The sequence below is a fragment of the Schistocerca americana genome, chromosome 8 (genome assembly GCF_021461395.2).
Source record: "Schistocerca americana isolate TAMUIC-IGC-003095 chromosome 8, iqSchAmer2.1, whole genome shotgun sequence".
Lineage (NCBI taxonomy): Eukaryota > Metazoa > Arthropoda > Insecta > Orthoptera > Acrididae > Schistocerca > Schistocerca americana.
In genome coordinates, this window is record NC_060126.1 from 259,358,608 (window position 1) to 259,378,404 (window position 19,797).

General features: G+C 43.0%; 1 protein-coding gene across 1 annotated transcript in view; it reads right to left on the reverse strand.

The window, feature by feature from the left end:
- LOC124545752 (ankyrin repeat domain-containing protein 50-like) overlaps window positions 1–18,999 on the reverse strand; it is a 53,268-nt gene extending 34,269 nt beyond the window's left edge. Inside the window, exon 1 of the mRNA XM_047124695.1 lies at window positions 18,832–18,999. Within this exon, the coding sequence (XP_046980651.1) occupies window positions 18,832–18,999 (168 nt within the window). The remainder of the gene's footprint in view (window positions 1–18,831) is intronic.
- Between the last annotated feature and the right edge of the window lie 798 nt (window positions 19,000–19,797).

The following is a 19,797-nucleotide window of genomic DNA, read 5'->3' on the forward strand; positions in this document are numbered from 1 at the left end:
GCACAATTTTTGAAAGTAGACCATTAGAGAAAAAGTCTGAAGGCAGTTTGAGGAACCTTCTCCAGGCACTTAAGTATGAACTGCTGAGTAGTCACGTAGACAAAGAAGTTAACAGAACATGTTGCACAAGTTACTTATCCTGCATACAAAGCTTATATCAGTCCTATGACATCCTTATATTGTATGCTGGTGATTAAATATTTTCTAGGCATCACCAAAAATATTAGTCTCACCAAACCCAAAAAGAATAACCAGATTTAACACTAACTCGTTTGTAAGTACACATTTGTAAGTACTTTCCAGGAAGGGAAAATTTATACAGAGTTGTTGAATCCACAATTTGAGTGACATTACTAATTCAAAATGTAGCAACTGTCATGTTCATGGATGAGCTTTAAGACCTACTGTAGAGTGTTGTCTGTGATAACTGTGTTTAGCAAATTAACTGTAAATATTTTTTTAGCTCCAAACAGTGTAAACACTTTTTATATACATTCATTCAACAACTATTCTGCTTCAGTTACAATCAACACAGCTTTCATCATCCAGTCAACAACACTTTGCAAACAAATTAACAATAACTCACCGAAAGAATGTAATCAAAGTAGTGTTGTTGTGACTTGCCAATCATTCAGAGTGCCGCCGCGCAATTACGCGCGTCCTCTACATGCGATGCTGTCTGCCAGCCATGCAGCAGCCGTGCCACCTAAGTGGCCAGCCAGCCAACGGCCACTAGAATTGGACTCAGTGCTCATTCAAATGTTACCGTGTTCACATGTCTTGCCTTGTCCACTTGCTCAGTGACTTATATGTGTTGTGACATTTTGAAATATGTGTGTTCAACTTGATGTTATAACAATTGGCGACGAGGTAGTGGATTTTTCCTTTTCATCATTGATCCACAGGTTTCCATGGCTACTGTTGAGCAACTATTGCAAGATCTCATTGAACAGCAAACGCTTCTACCATCGGCCATTCGCGATTTCGTCGCAGCATCAAATGCAGGGCATTTCTTGTCGTTGTCTATACCTCTTTTTCCTCCTTACGAGGAGACGGCGGAAGACTGGTCTGATTACGAAAAACGTCTTTGACAGGGCTTCCTGGCATTTCATGTCATGGACGAATAAACCTGTAAGTCTCTGTTCCTTTCATGGATTTCACCTCAAATGTATCAGTTGTTGTCACAATTGGCTCCTTTGAAAGATCCTGCATCTTTGTCCTTTGCTGAAATGTGCTCACTTCTGTCTGTCTATTTTCAAAAGCAAACGCATGTGGTAGCCTCTCGTGTTGCCTTTTATCGTTGTTAAAAACAACCGCATCAGTCCTATCGCACTTGGGCTGCTGAACTTCACGGCCTCAGTCGAAAGTGTCAGTTTGTTACTGACGTTCACAAAGAACCCTATGCCAATTCCATGGTACGGGATGCTATTATCCGATCGGCGCCCGACAAAGAAGTGAGGCAATGTGCCCTTCAGTTGGCAAATCCGGCTCTAGATGAAGTCCTATCCATCGTACAGTCTTTTGAAATTTCTTATGCCGATGGGGTGCAAATAGAGGCATGGGGTGATGTCTGACAAATACAACCTCTGTGCGCTGTTGAAGATGCATGCGGTGTGTCCCTGCCGGCCAACGTGGCCGCAGTATGCTCCCACGTGCAGCCTCGGCCTAACCGTAAACAACCCCCAAAGAAACTGCAGCAAAACCCCCGACAACTTCCTTCATGTCCACGGTGTTTTACGAAGCATTCACGGGAGGATGGTCCCCAAAGTTTGGCCGTGTGTCACAATTGCAAAGAGAAGGGTCATGTGTCTGCCGTTTGCAAATCCGATCGCATACATGATGTTCATGACCGTGACGCTGATTCTGCTTCTGTGTTGTCTGTCAATTGCACTTCTTCCCTTTCAGGGAAGTTATCCCTCACTGTCCAAATCCTTGGTCAGGATGTTCGCATGCAGGTGGATACTGGTTCTGCTGCCACTATAATTAATTCTCAGACGTATCTTCAGTTGGGTTCTCCACTCCTATCACCTGTCACTCGGCAATTACGGATGTACAATAAACAGAAGATGTTTCTCTTGGGACAATTTGATGCTGAGGTATCTTACAAATCCATCGTTCGCACTGTTCCCATATTTGTGGCCGACCAGAGTAACGCAGAGAATCTTTTTGGTTTCGATGCCTTTCACGCTTTTGGGTTCTCCATAGACAACTGTCAATATCATCTCTGATGCTATTCCTTATGCTCAATTGGATTCCTTGTCAATGACATTTTCGTCCCTTTTTTCTACTGGGTTAGGCCGTGCAAACGAGTTTGAAGCTCATATCATGCTCAAACCCACTGCTCGGCCTAAGTTTTTTCGGGCTCGGCCCATTCCTGTGGCCCTTCGTGATCGGCTCAAATGGGAGCTGGATCGTCTCACTACTTCAGGGGTCTTGCTTTCTGTCACTTCCAGTGAGTGGTCCTCTCCTGTCGTCGTCGTTGCTAAGCCAAATGGTGATATTCGTCTCTGTGGCAATTTTAAAGCCACTGTAAATGCGCAATGCCTCATCGACACTTACCCTATGCCTCAACCTGAAGAATTGTTCACTAAACTTGTGGGAGGCCAGTATTTTTCTAAAATTGACCTGTCAGAAGCTTATCATCAACTTCCTCTCGACACTGCTTCCCGGCAGTTTCTGGTCCTTAACACGCCTTTTGGCCTCTATCAATACCAACGATTGCCATTTGGGGTTGCCAGCACCCCTGCTCTCTTTCGGCAATTCTTGGAACAATTAATGCTCCCTGACCCTGGGTGTATAAATTACAGGGACGACATTGTTGTCGCTGGCTGCACCACTGAAGAACATCTTCAGAACCTCCGCACACTTTTTCATGTCTTACAGACTGCCGGTCTTAGATGTAATCTTCAGAAATCACAATTTTTTCAGGCACCTATCACGTATTTGGGGTTTCAACTCTCTCGGGATGGTATTCGTCCACTTCAGCAAACTGTCGCTGCGATCGATGACCTTCCTTGCCCTACATCTGTTAATGAACTGCAGGCCTTCTTGGAGAAAATAGCATACTATCACAAGTTTTTACCGTCTGCTGCTTCGGTGGCTCAGCCGTTGCATCGCCTGTTGCATAAAAACATGCTTTTTCCACTGGTCCGCGTCACGCGATGCGGCTTTCCAGAAACTGAAGACGATGCTGAAACAGACCCCGTGCCTGGCTACTTATCGACCTGGCCAACATCTTGTTCTTGCCATGGACGCCTCTCAATACGGGGTCGGTGCAGTCCTTGCGCACCATTTTTCTGACGGCTCTGAACAACACGTTGCTTATGCCTCCAAAACGCTCATGGATGCCCAACAAAAGTATTCTCAAATTGAAAAAGAAGCTTTGGCCATTATTTATGCTCTTCATAAGTTTGGTGTTTTTCTCTATGGATCCAAATTTCATCTTGTTACGGATCACAAACCACTTGTTTCCTTGTTTCGTCCATCAACGTCACTTCCCGACAAGGCTGCACACCGCCTCCAGCGTTGGGCTCTTTACTTGTCTCGTTTCAATTATGAGATTCATTCATTTCTGGCTGACGGCTCAACATGCGAATACTGATGCACTGTCTCGCCTTCCCATGGGTCATGATCTAGCATTAGATAGGGGCGAACTTTTGTGTTTCCACCTGGATGTTGCCGAGCAGTGGGTTGTGGACGGATTCCCCATCACCAGGGACCGGCTGGCGGCTGCTACGGGTTCTGATCCTACCCTCTCCCGAGTTTTACGCTGTATTCAGAAGGGTTGGCCAGATCGTCCATCCGCTAAGACTTCTGATCTGTTGCGGAACTACTACACTTTGCGCTACCGCCTCACGGCTAGGGATGGTGTTATCCTCCTTTCCACCGACAATGCTTCACCGCATGTTGTGGTACCTGCGTCTTTGCATGCTTCGGTCTTGCGCCTCCTTCACCAAGGGCATTGGGGTGCGTCTCGCTCAAAATCTCTGGCGCGCTGTCATGTGTACTGGCCTGGCATCGACTCTGAAATAGCACACATGGTCACTGCTTGCGGCCCTTTGTCACAGGCTGCCGCCCCGAAGTCATCTTTGTCACTGTGGCCTTTGCCTGAGACACACTGGGAGCGCATTCATGCTGACTTTGCGGGACCTTTTTTAGGTACTTATTGGCTTCTCATTATTGATGCCTACTCTAACTTTCCTTTTATTGTCCGTTGCACGTCGCCTACCACCGCAGCAACCACAAGCGCTCTCGCCCGCATTTTTTCTTTGGAAGGCCTTCCATCTACTCTTGTTACTGACAATGGACCACAATTTGCCTCTTCCCATTTTGCGGATTTTTGTGCTCGTCATGGCGTTATGCATGTCACGGCCCCTCCGTTCCGTCCACAATCAAACGGTGAGGCTGAACGACTGGTCTGCACATTTAAGGCTCAGATGCAGAAACTCCTGACTTCTTCTGCTGCTGATGATGATGATGCACTTCTCCAATTTCTGGCTTCTTACCGTTTCACCCCCATGGGCAACCACAGCCCGGCTGATCTCTTACATGTCCAACAGCCCCGCACGCTACTTCATCTTCTGTGGCCTTCCACCTCACGGCCGCGGGTCCCTTCGCTTGGCCAGTTCACCGCCGACGACCTTGTCTGGGTACGGGGATATGGCAGGTGGCCAAAATGGAGTCCGGGCTGCATCTTACAACACCGTGGCTGATGCCTGTATGAAATCCAGACGGACACGGGTGTTGCAGTGCGTCATTCGGACCAGCTTTGTCCTCGGGTGCTGGCAACACCTGTTGCGAATGCTGCTACACCACCTTCGGCTCTACCTGATGCTCGGGATCTTGGCAGCTCTTCTTACTCACAACGCAGCCCTCTCACCATCATCTCGGTGCCAGTACAAGAACGGACGCCACCAGGAGACGTGCCCATGCAGGAACCGGATGACCATCATCTGTCGGAGCCAATCTTCTCGCCTCCTTCTCCTACGGACACCAACGCATCGCCCATGTCTCCTGTTATATCAACTGGGCTTACCGCAACAGGCAGCTTGGTGCACGGGGCCCCAGCAGATTCGACCCCTACGTCTCCTGTCATATCGACCCGTTATCATCGGGGACACTTCCGTCCGTACGGGAAGCTGCCTCCTCGTGACTTTACGGCCAGTCAAACAACACCTATGGACATTAGCAATCTACAGGCCACCTCCATCAAGACCAGTGCAAAAATTTCAAAGGGGGGGAAAGTGTTGTGACTCGCCGATCATTCAAAGTGCCGCCGCGCAATTACGCGCGTCCTCCACATGCGGCGCTGTCGGCCAGCCATGCAGCAGCCGCACCACCTAAGTGGCCAGCCAGCCAGCGGCCACTAGACTTGGACTCAGTGCTCATTCGAATGTTACCGTGTTCACATGTCTTGCCTTGTCCACTTGCTCAGTGACATATGTGTTGTGTCATTTTGAAATATGTGTGTTCAACTTGACATTATAACAAGTGTGAATTCTTATGTTGAAATTGAAATGTTATTTTTGCATTTAAAATCTCCCCACCTAAGATACTGATGGCACCAGAGTTGTATTGTTTTTTTGTGTTACTTTGGTGTAGCACTCCTTTGTTTATTCATGGTCTGTCAATCGTTCAATACACTTTGCTTTGTATTACAACTTAATAAAAGTTGTTCCTACATATTCCCATGCCAGAATTTGAATTTCATAAACATTTATAGGCCATGGGTGCAATTTATTTGAAAAAATATTCATTACGAGTTTTGTTTGATATGCAATTTGATTGCCTCATGTGCCATTTTTTGTGCAATGTCAGACAAAGGGATCTCAAGAAACACCACGAAATTTGACAGATTGAATTTCCAGCTATGTAAACTTCAAATTCAGGCTTTGTTCAACACCTACAGCATTCAAAATGTGGTGGACATCCAGAGAGCAAAACCTAACGATTTGAAAATGTCTGCTAGAAAACTGGGTTAAGGCAATACTTGTGTCACATGTTGCATTTCAACTGGGGCCAAGTAATCACAACTCTTATTTTTGATAACATGCACGCATGACTCATGAACAAATATCCAACATGAACAAATGCACTCTCATCAAAAATTCCCATGAATATTGAATGAATGTGAATGTTTTAGTGTCACAGCATATCATAAAAATCATTAACATTGTGATTCAGCTCATGGGCATGGGAGGAGCCATGTCAGATGTAGCAATCATGGCCAAGATCCTCATAAGCCCTCTGATGAAGTTACACAGCCTAGTAATGGCCTGGAACACTGTGTCCAGCAATCAACAAATGGTTCTAAAACGCCAGGATTGGCTCCTCTCAGAAGAAAAACCAACTGAATTACTTGAAGATGGTGTCCACTGTCCTGGAAGTGACCATCTCAAGTCTCGAAGAAAGAGCATACAGATGCAAGAAAGTAGAACCTGAATCATGTGAATTCAAAAGGAAATTTACTTGCTGGACCTGAAGGAAGGAAGCCAATCTGTCAAGACATTGCTCTTCTGAGAAGAATGTAATCAATAACAATGAATCCATTTGTGTTATCTCTATTTTGGTTGCAAAATAGAGGTAACATAAATGCATTCATTGTTACTGACTGAGTGTGACATGAGAAAGTCCCACATAATAAAGTGATATGTGAGAGTATGCCAAATGCTGATACAAGAGACGTCTGGATCACAGGGCATTGCAGCACACCACTTTTTCCGTGGGAATTGTTCAGTCAAATCTGTGATGTCAACACATTGAAATTTCACTTGGAGGTAATGCAAAATGCAAAGTTAAGGGATAAGATCAATTAAAATAAAGAAAATTGTAAATGAGCATTGCAAAGACGGATGAATTTATCACGTACTGTACATCACAAAAGTAAGGAAGAATTTGAAACTTCCTGGCAGATTAAAACTGTGTGCCCGACCGAGACTCGAACTCAGGACCTTTGCCTTTCGCGGGCAAGTGCTCTACCATCTGAGCTACTGAAGCACGACTCATGCCCAGTACTCACAGCTTTACTTCTGCCAGTATCTCGTCTCCTACCTTCCAAACTTTACAGAAGCTCTCCTGCAAACCTCGCAGAACTAGCACTCCTGAAAGAAAGGATATTGCAGAGACATGGCTTAGCCACAGCCTGGGGGATGTTTCCAGAATGAGATTTTTCACTCTGCAGGGGAGTGTGCGCTGATATGAAACTTCTGTAGAGTTTGGAAGGTAGGAGACAAGATACTGGCAGAAGTAAAGCTGTGAGTACCGGGCGTGAGTCGCGCTTCGGTAGCTCAGATGGTAGAGCACTTGCCCACAAAAGCCAAAGGTCCCGAGTTTGAGTCTCAGTCGGGCACACAGTTTTAATCTGCCAGGAAGTTTCATATCAGCACACACTCCGCTGCAGAGTGAAAATCTCATTCTGAAGGAAGAATTTGTTTTGTTAGTATTTGCATGACAAAAGGTTTTGAGACAACCTTTGTAGATAAGTTTGTAAACATTTCTCATGATGGATGTGTTGTCAACTAAGAATAAAGCAAGAAAACAAGATTTGTAGAATGTTTTTGTTTATCGAACTCCCAATGTGAGGTGAATTTGTTAACACTAAAGTGCCTCAAAACTTGACACAAAAGATTGGGTCATATAAATGTCAAATTGGTTGTGACAATATTATGAAAAGGAAAGTTGCTACTCATCATATAGTGGAGGTGCTAATTCAACCCCTCACCTGATTCACATACATTGATGACATCTTTGCAGTCTGGATTTCCAGAACCTCAACAGCTTCTCCCCCATTTTCTTCACCTGGTCCTACTCAACCCAACGAGTCATGTGCCTAGACACTGGCCTCCAACTCAAAAATGGCTACATCAGAACCTCCATCCATATCAAACCTACGAACCACCAGCAGTACCTCCACTTTGACAGCTGCCACCCATTCCATACCAAGAAGTGTCTTCCTTACAGCCCAGCCACCCATGGTACTCGCATCTGCAGTGACAGTCCCTCTAGAAATATACCAAATATCTCACTGAAGCCATCGCAGACAATAACTAACCTCCCAACCTTGTACAAAAACAAATCTCCCATGCTTTATCTTTCCAGTCTCCGACCACCTCCCTAAGTTCTGCAGTCTGGCCACAGAGGCACATTCTCCTCATTACTCAGTACCAACCAGGAATGGAGCAACTGAATTACATTCTCCACCAGGGTTTCGACTACCTTTCGTCGTGCCCTGAAATAAGTAATGTCCTGCCCATTATCCTTCCCACCCCTCCCACAGTGATATTCTGCTGTCCACCGAACCTACACAATTTACTCAACCATCCTTACACAACGCCTGCTCCCAACCCCTTACCTAGACCTAGATGCAGGACCTGTCCCATACAGCCTCCCACCACCACCACCACCACCACCACCACCACCACCACCACCACCACCACCACCACCACCTACTCCAGACTGATCATGATCACCACCTATCCCATTAAAGGCAGGGCTACCTGTGAAACCAGTCATGTGATCTACAAGTTAAGCTATAACCACTGTGCTGTGTTCTATGTGGATATGACAGCCAACAAGCTGTCTGTCTGCATGAATGGCCACTGAAACTGTGGCCAAGCAGCAAGTGAACCACCCTGTTTGCTGAACACACTGCTAAGAATGACAGCCTTCATTTCAATGACTGCTTCACAGCTTGTGCCATATGAATCCTTCCCACTAACACCAGCTTTTCTGAGCTACACATATGGGAACTTTTCCTGCAATACAGCCTACATTCCTGTAACCCTCCTGGCCTCAATCTTCATTAGTCACTGTCTTCACCCATCCAGTACCTTCCCTGTTCCCATTCCAGCACTACACAGCTGTCATTCCACCATCACATTCAGTCTATTTACTTCTCTCCTTTTCAGCTGCTCCCCCCACCCCTCCCCACCTCCCCCAGCCCTCCATCTAACCTGCAGCACTTCGCTGTTCGCCACCCCCACCGTACTATATCCCCCCCCTCCCCACCCCAGCCTCCTCCAAGTTGCCACTCCAATCATGCACTGATGCTGCTGCTCACTGTATGGTTTCAGTTGCCTTTTGTCGTGCCTGCCTGCCAACTCGCCATCTTTGCTATATGGTGAGTAACAACTTTCCTTTTCAAAACGTTACATTCCATCCTGGATTTTCTATTGTGCACATTGATTGTGAATTTGATCAAAAGAGGTCTTATCAAGGGAATATACATGTTTGTTGTGGCACCTTTTTGTAAAGTATCTCAATATGGAAAGTCTCACCATTTACCTTTTGATAAGAAAACTGAAGTGAAAAATTCAGAAAGTGGTGATTTAATACAGAACAAAGTATGTGGACCAATGAAGGTTGAATCACTTGATGGTTCAAAGAATTTTATAATGTTCGCCGAGGATACATCTGGTTTTTGTCCTCTCTATTTCTTGAGAAATAAATTCAATGTTTTTAATTGTTTCAAGAAATTCATGAAGATGATGTCTAATAGTTTGTGCAAAACTGAAGACACTGGGGATCAATTGACGGACAAAATATTTTAACAAGTCAATGAAGAGCTATTTCATTGAATGAGGAGCCAGATTCGATGCCAAGGCAGATGTGATGCAAACTATGTAGACTGCTCTATGAGGTTTTCGGATTTCAGCCAGATCATGTTGACTTCTTGCCACAATATGTTGGCTGGCAGCTGTCCGGCCATCTTCAGGTGAGTGTCCACCATTGGAGTCTGCTGGTTCATGGTGTCAGCTTTATAACAAAAATTGGCACAGAAACACACGTGCGTTGGTGGCCATCAGAGGGGCGATCTCTATTGAAGTCCACTCCCTCCACAAATACTGTTCCACCCATGGCATGCAGGTGCATGCATAAAGGTGAAACTACATGTCTGCCCTCTGTGAGAATGCGTGCACTTGTTGCCAAAAACAAAATCAGATGTCAACAGACATGTCATTACAACTAAAATGTTCTATCTCTGAATGTATTGAACAGATCACTGGGTGCAAAGCCTGAAAGCCACAGTCCCAACTTGTGCTAGACAAATTTCCACAGGTTCTTTAATTACTGAACTCCATAAGGATTTAGCCAGGGCCAAGATTTTTACGGCAGAATAATCCATAGTGTGTTCTGTGGTAATACAGTGCTCAGCTACAGCCAACAAATTGGGCTGCAAAAGGTGAGTGTGGCGCTCATGTTCACCTGCCACACAGGCAAGTAATTTTTTAAATTTCAGCCTTCTGCTGACCCAGATCATCTTTTGCAGAACTGAGAAGTGCACTAGTCTTCGCCAGTGGTTGGAAGATTACTTTAACTCACCTTTCTTTAAGATGCTGCCAACTTTAGATGAAAGGATTGCCCTGGAACTGAACAGCTCTACCTTCTCGATGTTATGGCTGGTCAAGTTTCTTCCTCTTTAGCACTGTACTAATCTGATGCAGAGAGTAACCATTATCTTTGAACACCAACTGTAAATGTTCTGACTCCTTTGTAAGGCTGTATCTATCAGAAATAAGGATGCCACTTGATTGTGAAGGGTGATGGCAGCTCAAAGCTTGCGGGTAAAAGTCCATATGTGTGAGCTTACGGTAAAGAGAATGTCCTAATGACCCGTCCACACTCCTAGTAACCAATATGTCCAAAAATGGTAAGCAACCATCATTCTTTATTTCCATTGTAAACTAGATGTTCTTTTGGATTCCAAGAAATGTGACAGTTATTCACCATGGAGCCACAGGACAAAAGTGTCATCTACATATCGCCAGAAGACACTTTGTTTAAGTACTGCCAAATCAAGAGTCCTCTCTTCCATAAAAAAGTGTGCTACCAGAGGGGGGAGAGGACTGCCCATGGCAACACCATCAATCTGCTCAAAATATTCATTGTTAAATAAAAATTAGGTTGAAGAAAGGATATGATGGAAAGTACTGCTATATGGGCCATGAACCTATTGCTGATGAGTTAAAGAGTCCACAAGAGTCATCATAGGGAAAAGTGAAATTACATCGAAGCTCATTAGCAAGTCAGTTAATGTGACTTCAGTCTACTCAAAGAGTCAACAGAGCTGTGAACATGATGCATGTGGTTCCCCACAAAAGGTCTCAATAGAGAGACAAGGTGTATAGCCCAATCATAAGGGTGGGGGGGGAGGGTGTTGATATTACTGGCAATCAGCCGTAACAGAACCTCTTTTTTTTATAAACCTTCATAATACCATATAACCAGGGTGGCACAGAACTATGGCATTTTACTCTTTTGGCCACTTCTTGTGAAATAGAAGGATTCAGCAGTGCTGATGGTTTTCCTTTCCACTTTCCCTGTGGGGTTTTTGTCAGTCTTCCAATACACTGGTCTGCTCAGCAAGTTATAAATCTTTCCATAAACCTCACGTGGCAACAGCACCGTTGTGTTTTCCTTATCAGCTGATAAAACCATGTTTCAGAATCTTCTGGTAGCTTTTGTAGTGTTGCCCTTTCCATAGCAGAAATGTTGCCCTGAAGTGGAGCTTCTGTGAGTGGATGGCATGTTTTACATCTTATTTCTTCTGCAGCATCACTAGGCAGACACGTAACTGCTTCCTCAACAGCACTAATAAAATCAGAGACAGGGTTCTTAATGTAGGGGTGAAGTTCAAGCCTTTCCCAAGCACTGAGTATTACATTGTCCAAAGCCTTACCTGTTAAATTGACCATGGAGTGTCAAAAAGTATCTTCTTGTCATAATGTTGCTGACAGATGGGCGAACTTCGAAATCTGTGTCAAAGTGGATCCTTATGGAACCAGTCAACTTTGACCATGTCACGCTGTCGACTTATACCCAGGAAAGTAATACAGACAAGATGCAATCTCCATATGCAGATGAAACAGCTGTTTCAATATGGCATCCAATTCACAGCAATATGATCTCACTTTTCACTAACGTTTGTCTTATGGACTGTCACTCATCAGCAATAATTTCATGGTTGATATTATAGCACTTTTTCGTCCTGTCCTTTCCTCAACTTCCTTTTAATTGAACAACATATGTTTTGAGCAGATTGACGGTGTTACCATGGACAGTCCTCTATCCCATCTGGTACTAAACTCCATCCGAACAGACCATGAAGGCCCAATGGTACCAGCTAGCCACCATGTCATCCTCAATCCACAGATGTCACAATGTGGATATGGTGGAGCACACAGTCAGCACACCGCTCTCCCAGCTGTATGTCAATTTATAAGCCCAGAGCCACTACTTCTCAATCAAGTAGCTCCTCAGTTTGCCTCACAAGGGCTGAGTGCACCTCACTTGCCAACAGCGAACAGTGCTCGGTAGACTGGATTGTCACTCATCCAAGTGCTAGCCCAACCCGACAGCTCCCAACTTTGATGATTTGATGGAAACCAGTGTTACCACTGTAGCAAGGCTGTTGGCTCTCTCCGCTCTGGTAGCAAACTTCTCTATGGAAGACTGAGGAGAGGACTCTTGACTTGGCCAAGAGTCTTCTGGCGATATGTAGATGACACTTTTCTCGTGTGGCCCCATGGTGAAGAAGAACTGTCATGTTTCTTTTAACATCTGAATGCAATCCACAAGAACATCCAGTTTACAATGGAAATAGAGAATGTCGGTTGCTTACCATTTTTGGACATCTTGGTTACTAGGAGAGTGGATCGGTCTTTAGGGCATTCTCTTTACCATAAGCCCACACATACAGACCTTTACCTACAAACTTTGAGCTGCCATCACCATTCACAAACTACCAGCGTCCTTAGAACACTGGTGCACCAGGTTCATGTTGGATCTGATGGATACAGCCTTACAAAGGAGCTAGAACATCTACAGTAAGTGTTCAGAGATAATGGTTACTGCATCAGATTAGTACAGCGCTGAAGAGGAACCAATCACAACATCAAGAAGATATGGAGCTGTTCAAGTCCAGGGCATTCCTTCCATACACCAGCAGCATTTCATTTAAAGTCAGTAGGATCATAAGGAAACATCAAGTCAAAGTTCACGGAATTGCCGGCCACCGGCAAAGACTAGTGCACTTCTCAGTTCAGTAAACAATGATCTGGGTTCGCAGAAGGCCAGAATTTACAAAATTCCTTGCGTGTGTGGCAAAGCTTACATAGGTCAGATTATACACTCAGTACATATGAAAGGTGCATTGAATATGATCACCACACTCACCTTTTGCAGGCTGTACCTGAGCACTGCATTACCATAGGACACTATGGATTATTCTGCCACAAAAATCTTGGACTCAGCTAAATCTCTTTGAGATTCAATAATTAAATAACCTGTGGAAATTCATCTAGCACAAAATCTTATTAACTGGGGCAGCAGCTTTCAACTGGACAAAGCTTGGGACCTGGTGACTTCTTTAATATCTTCTGAGAGAAAACATTTTATTCATAATGACAAGTCTGGTGACACTTGATGTTTGTTTTTAGTGAAATGAGCATGCATTTTGTGGACATGTAGTTTCACATTTTCAAATGTGCCCATGCACCACAGGTGGAACAGTATTTGCAGAGGGAGCGGATTTCAGCAGAGGTCACTCCTGTGGTGGTCACCAAAGCGCATGTGTTTCCGCACCAATTTTTGTTATAAAGCCAATATCGTGAACTAGCTGACACCAGTGGGGCCACTCAACTGAAGATGGCTAGCAGCTGCCAGTCAAAATATTGTGGTAAGAAGTCAACATGATCTGGCTGCAATCATGAAACCTCAGAATATTCAGTACACCGGGAAAACTTCAAGAATCACATATGCAGACTGTCTTCCACAAAAATATTATGAAGAGGCAATTCTGGGTCAAGACAAAGAAAAATGAAAACAAGCAATTGAAGAGGAAATCTAAGCACTTCAATTGAATAAAACCTTGGTGGTCATGCCAAAACAGAACCCAAATGACAACAGAATCAAAGTGGGTTTTCAAAACCCAACCATCACCAACAGAAACTGACAACAATATGAAGTCCGAGTTGTTACTCAAGGCTTTACTCAATGCTCTGGCCTGGATTACAATAAAACATACTCACCAGTAGTGAGGTACAACTCGCTACACATTTTGCTTGCCATTTTGGCCAAAGAAGATTTTGAAATGTTGCTATTTGATGTAAAAATTGCGTTTTTATATGGAACACTGGATGAGGAAATTCATATCTTGCTGCTGCAAGGTGTGATGCTGCAGGAGAACTAATACGTACAAAAAATTTTAAAAATCTGTTTCAGTTTAAAGCAGGCTTCCTATTGTTGGAATCAAACTTTTGTAAATTCTTGAACTGGTTGAGTTTCGTAAAGAGCACCATAGATAAATGTATCCTCACTGAGAATGTTGGAAATTGTTTGGTCTTCGTGGGTTTGTTAATAGACAACGAGCTATCGACTGGAAAAAGCAAAGATTCTATCAAGCTCCCAGTACCTATTGCAACCTACATCCTTCTGAATCTGCTTAGTGTATTCATCTCTTTGTCTCCCTCTACGATTTTTACCCTCCACGCTTCCCTCCAATACTAAATTGATGATCCCTTGATGCCTCAGAACATGTCCTACCAACCAATCCCTTCTTCTAGTCAAGTTGTGCCACAAACTTCTCTTCTCCCCAATCCTATTCAATATCTCCTCATTAGTTATATGATCTACCCATCTAATCTTCAGCATTCTTCTGTAGCACCACATTTTGAAAGCTTCTATTCTCTTCTTGTCCAAACTAGTTATCGTCCATGTTTCACTTCCATACATGGCTACACTCAATACAAATACTTTCAGAAACGACTTCCTGACACTTAAATCTATACTCTATGTTAACAAATTTCACTTCTTCAGAAACACTTTCCTTGCCATTGCCAGTTGGCATTTTATATCGTCTCTACTTCAACCATCATCAGTTATTTTGCTCCCCAAATAGCAAAACTCCTTTACTACTTTAAGTGTCTCATTTCCTAATCTAATTTCCTCAGCATCACCCGACTTAATTAGACTACATTCCATTATCCTTGTTTTGCTTTTGTTGATGTTCATCTAATATCCTCCTTTCAAGACACTGTCCATTCCATTCAACTGCTCTTCCAAGTCCTTTGCTGTCTGTCAGAATTACAATGTCATCAGCGAACCTCAAAGTTTTTATTTCTTCTCCATGGATTGTAATACCCACCCCGAATATTTCTTTTGTTTCCTTCACTGCTTGCTCAATATACAGATTGAATAACAATCAGGGAAAGGCTACAACCCTGTGTCACTCCCTTCCCAACCACTGCTTCCCTTTCATGCCCCTCGACTCTTTATGACTGCCATCTGGTTTCTGTACAAATTGTAAATAGCCTTTCACTCCTTGTATTTTATCCCTGCCACCTTTAGAATTTGAAAGAGTATTCCAGTCAACATTGTCAAAAGCTTTCTCTAAGTCTACAAATGCTAGAAACGTAGGTTTGCCTTTCCTTAATCTAGCTTCTAAGATAAGTTGTAGGGTCAGTATTCCCTCACATGTTCCAATATTTCTAAGGAATCCAAACTGATCTTCACCAAGGTCGGCTTCTGCTAGTTTTTCCGTTCGCCTGTAAAGAATTCGCGTTAGTATTTTGCAACTGTGACTTATTAAACTGATAGTTCGGTAATTTTCACATCTGTCAACACCTGCTTTCTTTGGGATTGGAATTATTATATTCTTCTTGAAGTCTGAGGGTATTTCACCTGTCTCATATGTCTTGTTCACCAGGTGGGAGAGTTTTGTCAGGTCTGGCTCTCCCAAGGCCATCAGTAGTACTAATGGAATGTTATCTACTCCCGGGGCCTTGTTTCGACTCATGTCTTTCAGTGCTCTGTCAAACTCTTCACGCAGTCCCATTTCACCTTCATCTACATCCTCTTCCATTTCCATAATGTTGTCCTCAAGTACTTTGCCCTTGTATAGACCCTCTATATACTCCTTCCACCTTTCTGCTTTCCCTTCTTTGCTTAGAACTGGGTTTCCATCTGAGCTCTTGATATTCATACAAGTGGTTCTCTTTTCCCCAAAGGTCTCTTTAATTTTCCTGTAGTCAGTATCTATCTTACCCGTAGCCAGATAAGTCTCTACATCTTTACATTTGTCCTCTAGCCATCCCTGCTTAGCCATTTTGCACTTCCTGTCGATCTCATTTTTAAGACGTTTGTACTCCTTTTTCCCTGCTTCATTTACTGCATTTTTATGTTTTCTCCTTTCATCAATTAAATTCAATATTTCTTCTGTTACCCAAGAATTTCTACTAGCCCTTGTCTTCTTACCTACTTGATCCTCTGCTGCCTTCACTACTTCATCTCTCAAAGCTACCCATTCTTCTTCTACTGTATTTCTTTCCTCCATTCCTGTCAGTTGCTCCCTTATGCTCTCCCTGAAACTGTACAACCTCTGGTTTAGTCAGTTTATAGTATATGCAATGTGAATCCTGAAATGTTTGGAATTTGAAAATTCGAATCCTATATGCATTCTGGCACAGACAGATGTGAAACTGTACTCAGCAGATGAAAATGTGTCAATTGCAGAGAAATATCCATTCAAGGAAGCTGTTGGTTCACTTATTTCTCACAACTTTTAGTGACCAGATGTGGCTTTCACAGAGAATGCAGCAAGAAAATACTTTTAACGGTTATGATGATAGTCATTGTCAAGTGCTCATATGCATTTTGAAGTATTTGTGGGGCACAGTATTCTGATCTACTGTACAAAAAGACTGAAGACATGATGGTTCTGTTGGAGTATAGTGATTCTGTTTATGTAGGGGATGTTGCAACAAGGTGGCTGACTTCCAGTTTTTTTTTTTTTATCATCATCAAATGGACTGTTAACATGGTCCTCTCTGCATTAAAGAATGGTGGCCTTGAGCACCACACAAGCAAAATATATGGCATCCAGCATGGCTGTAAAAGACTTAACATGGCTGCAAAATCTGTTTAGGAATTTTGGAAATCAATGCAATCAAGCAACCACACTCTATATGGATAACCAGAGCTTGATAAGACTCATAAAAATTCTGAATCTCGTAAAAGACTGAAACACACTATTACTGGATATCATTTCATGAGATAAAAGTGTGAAGAGGGAGCAATCATTATCGAATATGTTTAAAGTTTAAAAACAGTATGTGGACATTTCAACCACGCATTGATCAAAGGTAGGTTTGTGGTGATGTGCACGAGCTTTAATATTGTCAGAAACAGATTTTAAAAACCTCAGACAGTGTGAGTGTTTAAACTGAAATGTTATTTTCACTTTTAAAATCTCCCCACCTAAGATACTGATGGCACCACAGCCACACTTCTTTTGATGTTCCTTGGCCATAGCCCTCTTGTTGATTCACCGTGCATTTGCCATTCAGTACACTTTGCCTTGTATTAATACATAATAAAAGTTGTTCCTTTATATTCCTGTGTCTAAATTTGAATTCCATAAAACAATACACTGTCTAGTCACATTAATGTGACCAACACCTATGGTTGATGCAATGTGCAGGAACTGCTATCAGACAGCAGGTGGGAGCACTAGCATTGGAGGGTATATAAAGTGTGATGGGGGGCATGGAAGACTGTGCAATCATTATAATGTGGGAATAGAGTGATTTATATGATTTCCAAATGAGCATGATCATTGGCTTTCAAGGCCAAGGGTGAAAGCATTTCCAAAATGGCGAAGTTCATAAACTGTCTGTATGCACCCATAGTTAAAGTATACTGTGCATGGCAAAATAGCACTATCCAAAACCAGCACTGAGTCAGCTGTGGTGCACCATGGGCCACGCATGACAAGGGCAAGTGACAGTGGCACAGATATGTACAGTCAAATGGGCATGCAAATCTTTAGCAACTGACTGGCCACATGAACCACAAGGCTACCAACAATATCTCCTCAATGACTATTTAGCATATGTTACTGCATATGGGGTTCTGTAGCAGGCAGCCAGTTCATGCACCCATGCTGACTGCTGTTCATCGGTGATAAAGACTGGAATTTGCACACTAACACCACAGCTGGATGACCAGTAAGTGGTAACAGGTGGCCTTTTTAGATGAATCACATTTTGCACTCCATTGGACAGATGGCTGTTGGTGCATATGGCACGACACATCTGATGGTAAATACCCTGCAACAATCATCTGAAGTATCTAAGCTGGAGGAGGGATCGTTACGGTCTGAAGTTTTTCTTATGACATTCTCTGGGTGATATAATCATAGAAGGCACAATGGATCAACACAAGTATGCCTCTATCCTTGAGGACCATGTCCACCCCTACAAGCAGTTTTTTTTCCACGGCACAATGGTATCTATCTGTAGGACAATGCCATGGGTCACAAAGCACGGAGTCTAAGGACGTGGTTCAAAGAACACTAGGATGAGCTCACCATACTCCCAAAGCCACAAAACACCCCAAATATAAACCAAATCAAGAATCAGTGGGAGTGCCTCTATCAGGCCATAAGCACCAAAAAGCCTAGGACAGCTGGCCATAGCACAAGAGTCAGCATGGTACCACATCCCTATCAGTACTTTCCAAAACTTTGCCAAGACTCTTCATGGACGTCTCAGCAGTCTGCACTGCAAAAGCTGGTTATTCAGGCTTTTGACAGGTGGTCACATTAATGTGACTGAACAGCGTACTTTGCAATACCTAAGAAACCTATGTCAGCTCTGAATATTGGTTTTGGAAATTAGCATTTTGTTTGCAGTTGACATTTTGTTTTCAGTTTAAAGAACAATGAAAGGACAATAGTACTCATCCAATGTGTTACTGTATCCACTTAGTTCACTACTGACTTTAAAGGCTTTTCATTTAATACCCACATGTTTATTATGTCAACAAGATGCTTACCTGCCTAAGTGTCTCATCAGCTATTGCTGCAACTGTCTCACAGCTCCCTCCAGAAACTGCTAAAGCAAACGCTGTTCTGCCATCTTCTGTTGAATGGGTGCACACGTTTGCTCCCTTCACAATCAAATGTTTCACAGCAACCACGTGGTTTCGACTAGCAGCAAACATTATAGGTGTCCAACCAGAAAGGTGACTGCAGAAGTTGATATTCTCACCTCTGAAATGCCAACATGATTTTATTGGCATTCAATATCATAGAAATAAGCACAGTTATCAGATTAACTTGATTTTCTATAAATATAATATGCATGACAAGTGGGAAATAACTGAGAATAGATACTAACCTAACATAATACTTGTCACTTTATCATCTGATAATTTGCTCAGTTATTTTCATCTCTAACTATCTGTGAAACTATTGCTAACGCTGGCTGATGGATTATTATTGATTTTTATTCCCTTTAATGAATTTTACGAGTCTGCTTGATTGTGTTTATGTGTCATATTGGTACCTACACTTTTTTATTTGAAATAAACACTATTTCAGTGTTCATTATTTCATAACCAGCAATTAACTGATTTCACTCCCTAAGGCACTGTCAAATTACAATACACCAGGAATTATGTTATGTTTATAGTCAATTATGATCCAAAAATGCAATGTAAGAAAAATCATGTGATGGCACCATTGTTAAGATTTTTGCATAATCATAATAGGTATGGGCACAATTATCACAGGTGTGAATTTCATATTTAAAATGAAAAAATGCAATGCATATGCTGGTTATGTCACTGAATCAGCATACAATACATTAAGATTAGGGAAAAAATAAATTCAGGAAGGAAAACACGGGCAGCAACTGCTTGCAGGTGGGTGTGCAAGGGGATAGGACGATGAGAAACATCATCTCGTAGAAGCAGCATGATCCCACCATGAGCAGGAATCCCCACTGTAAGGGCAAGGTC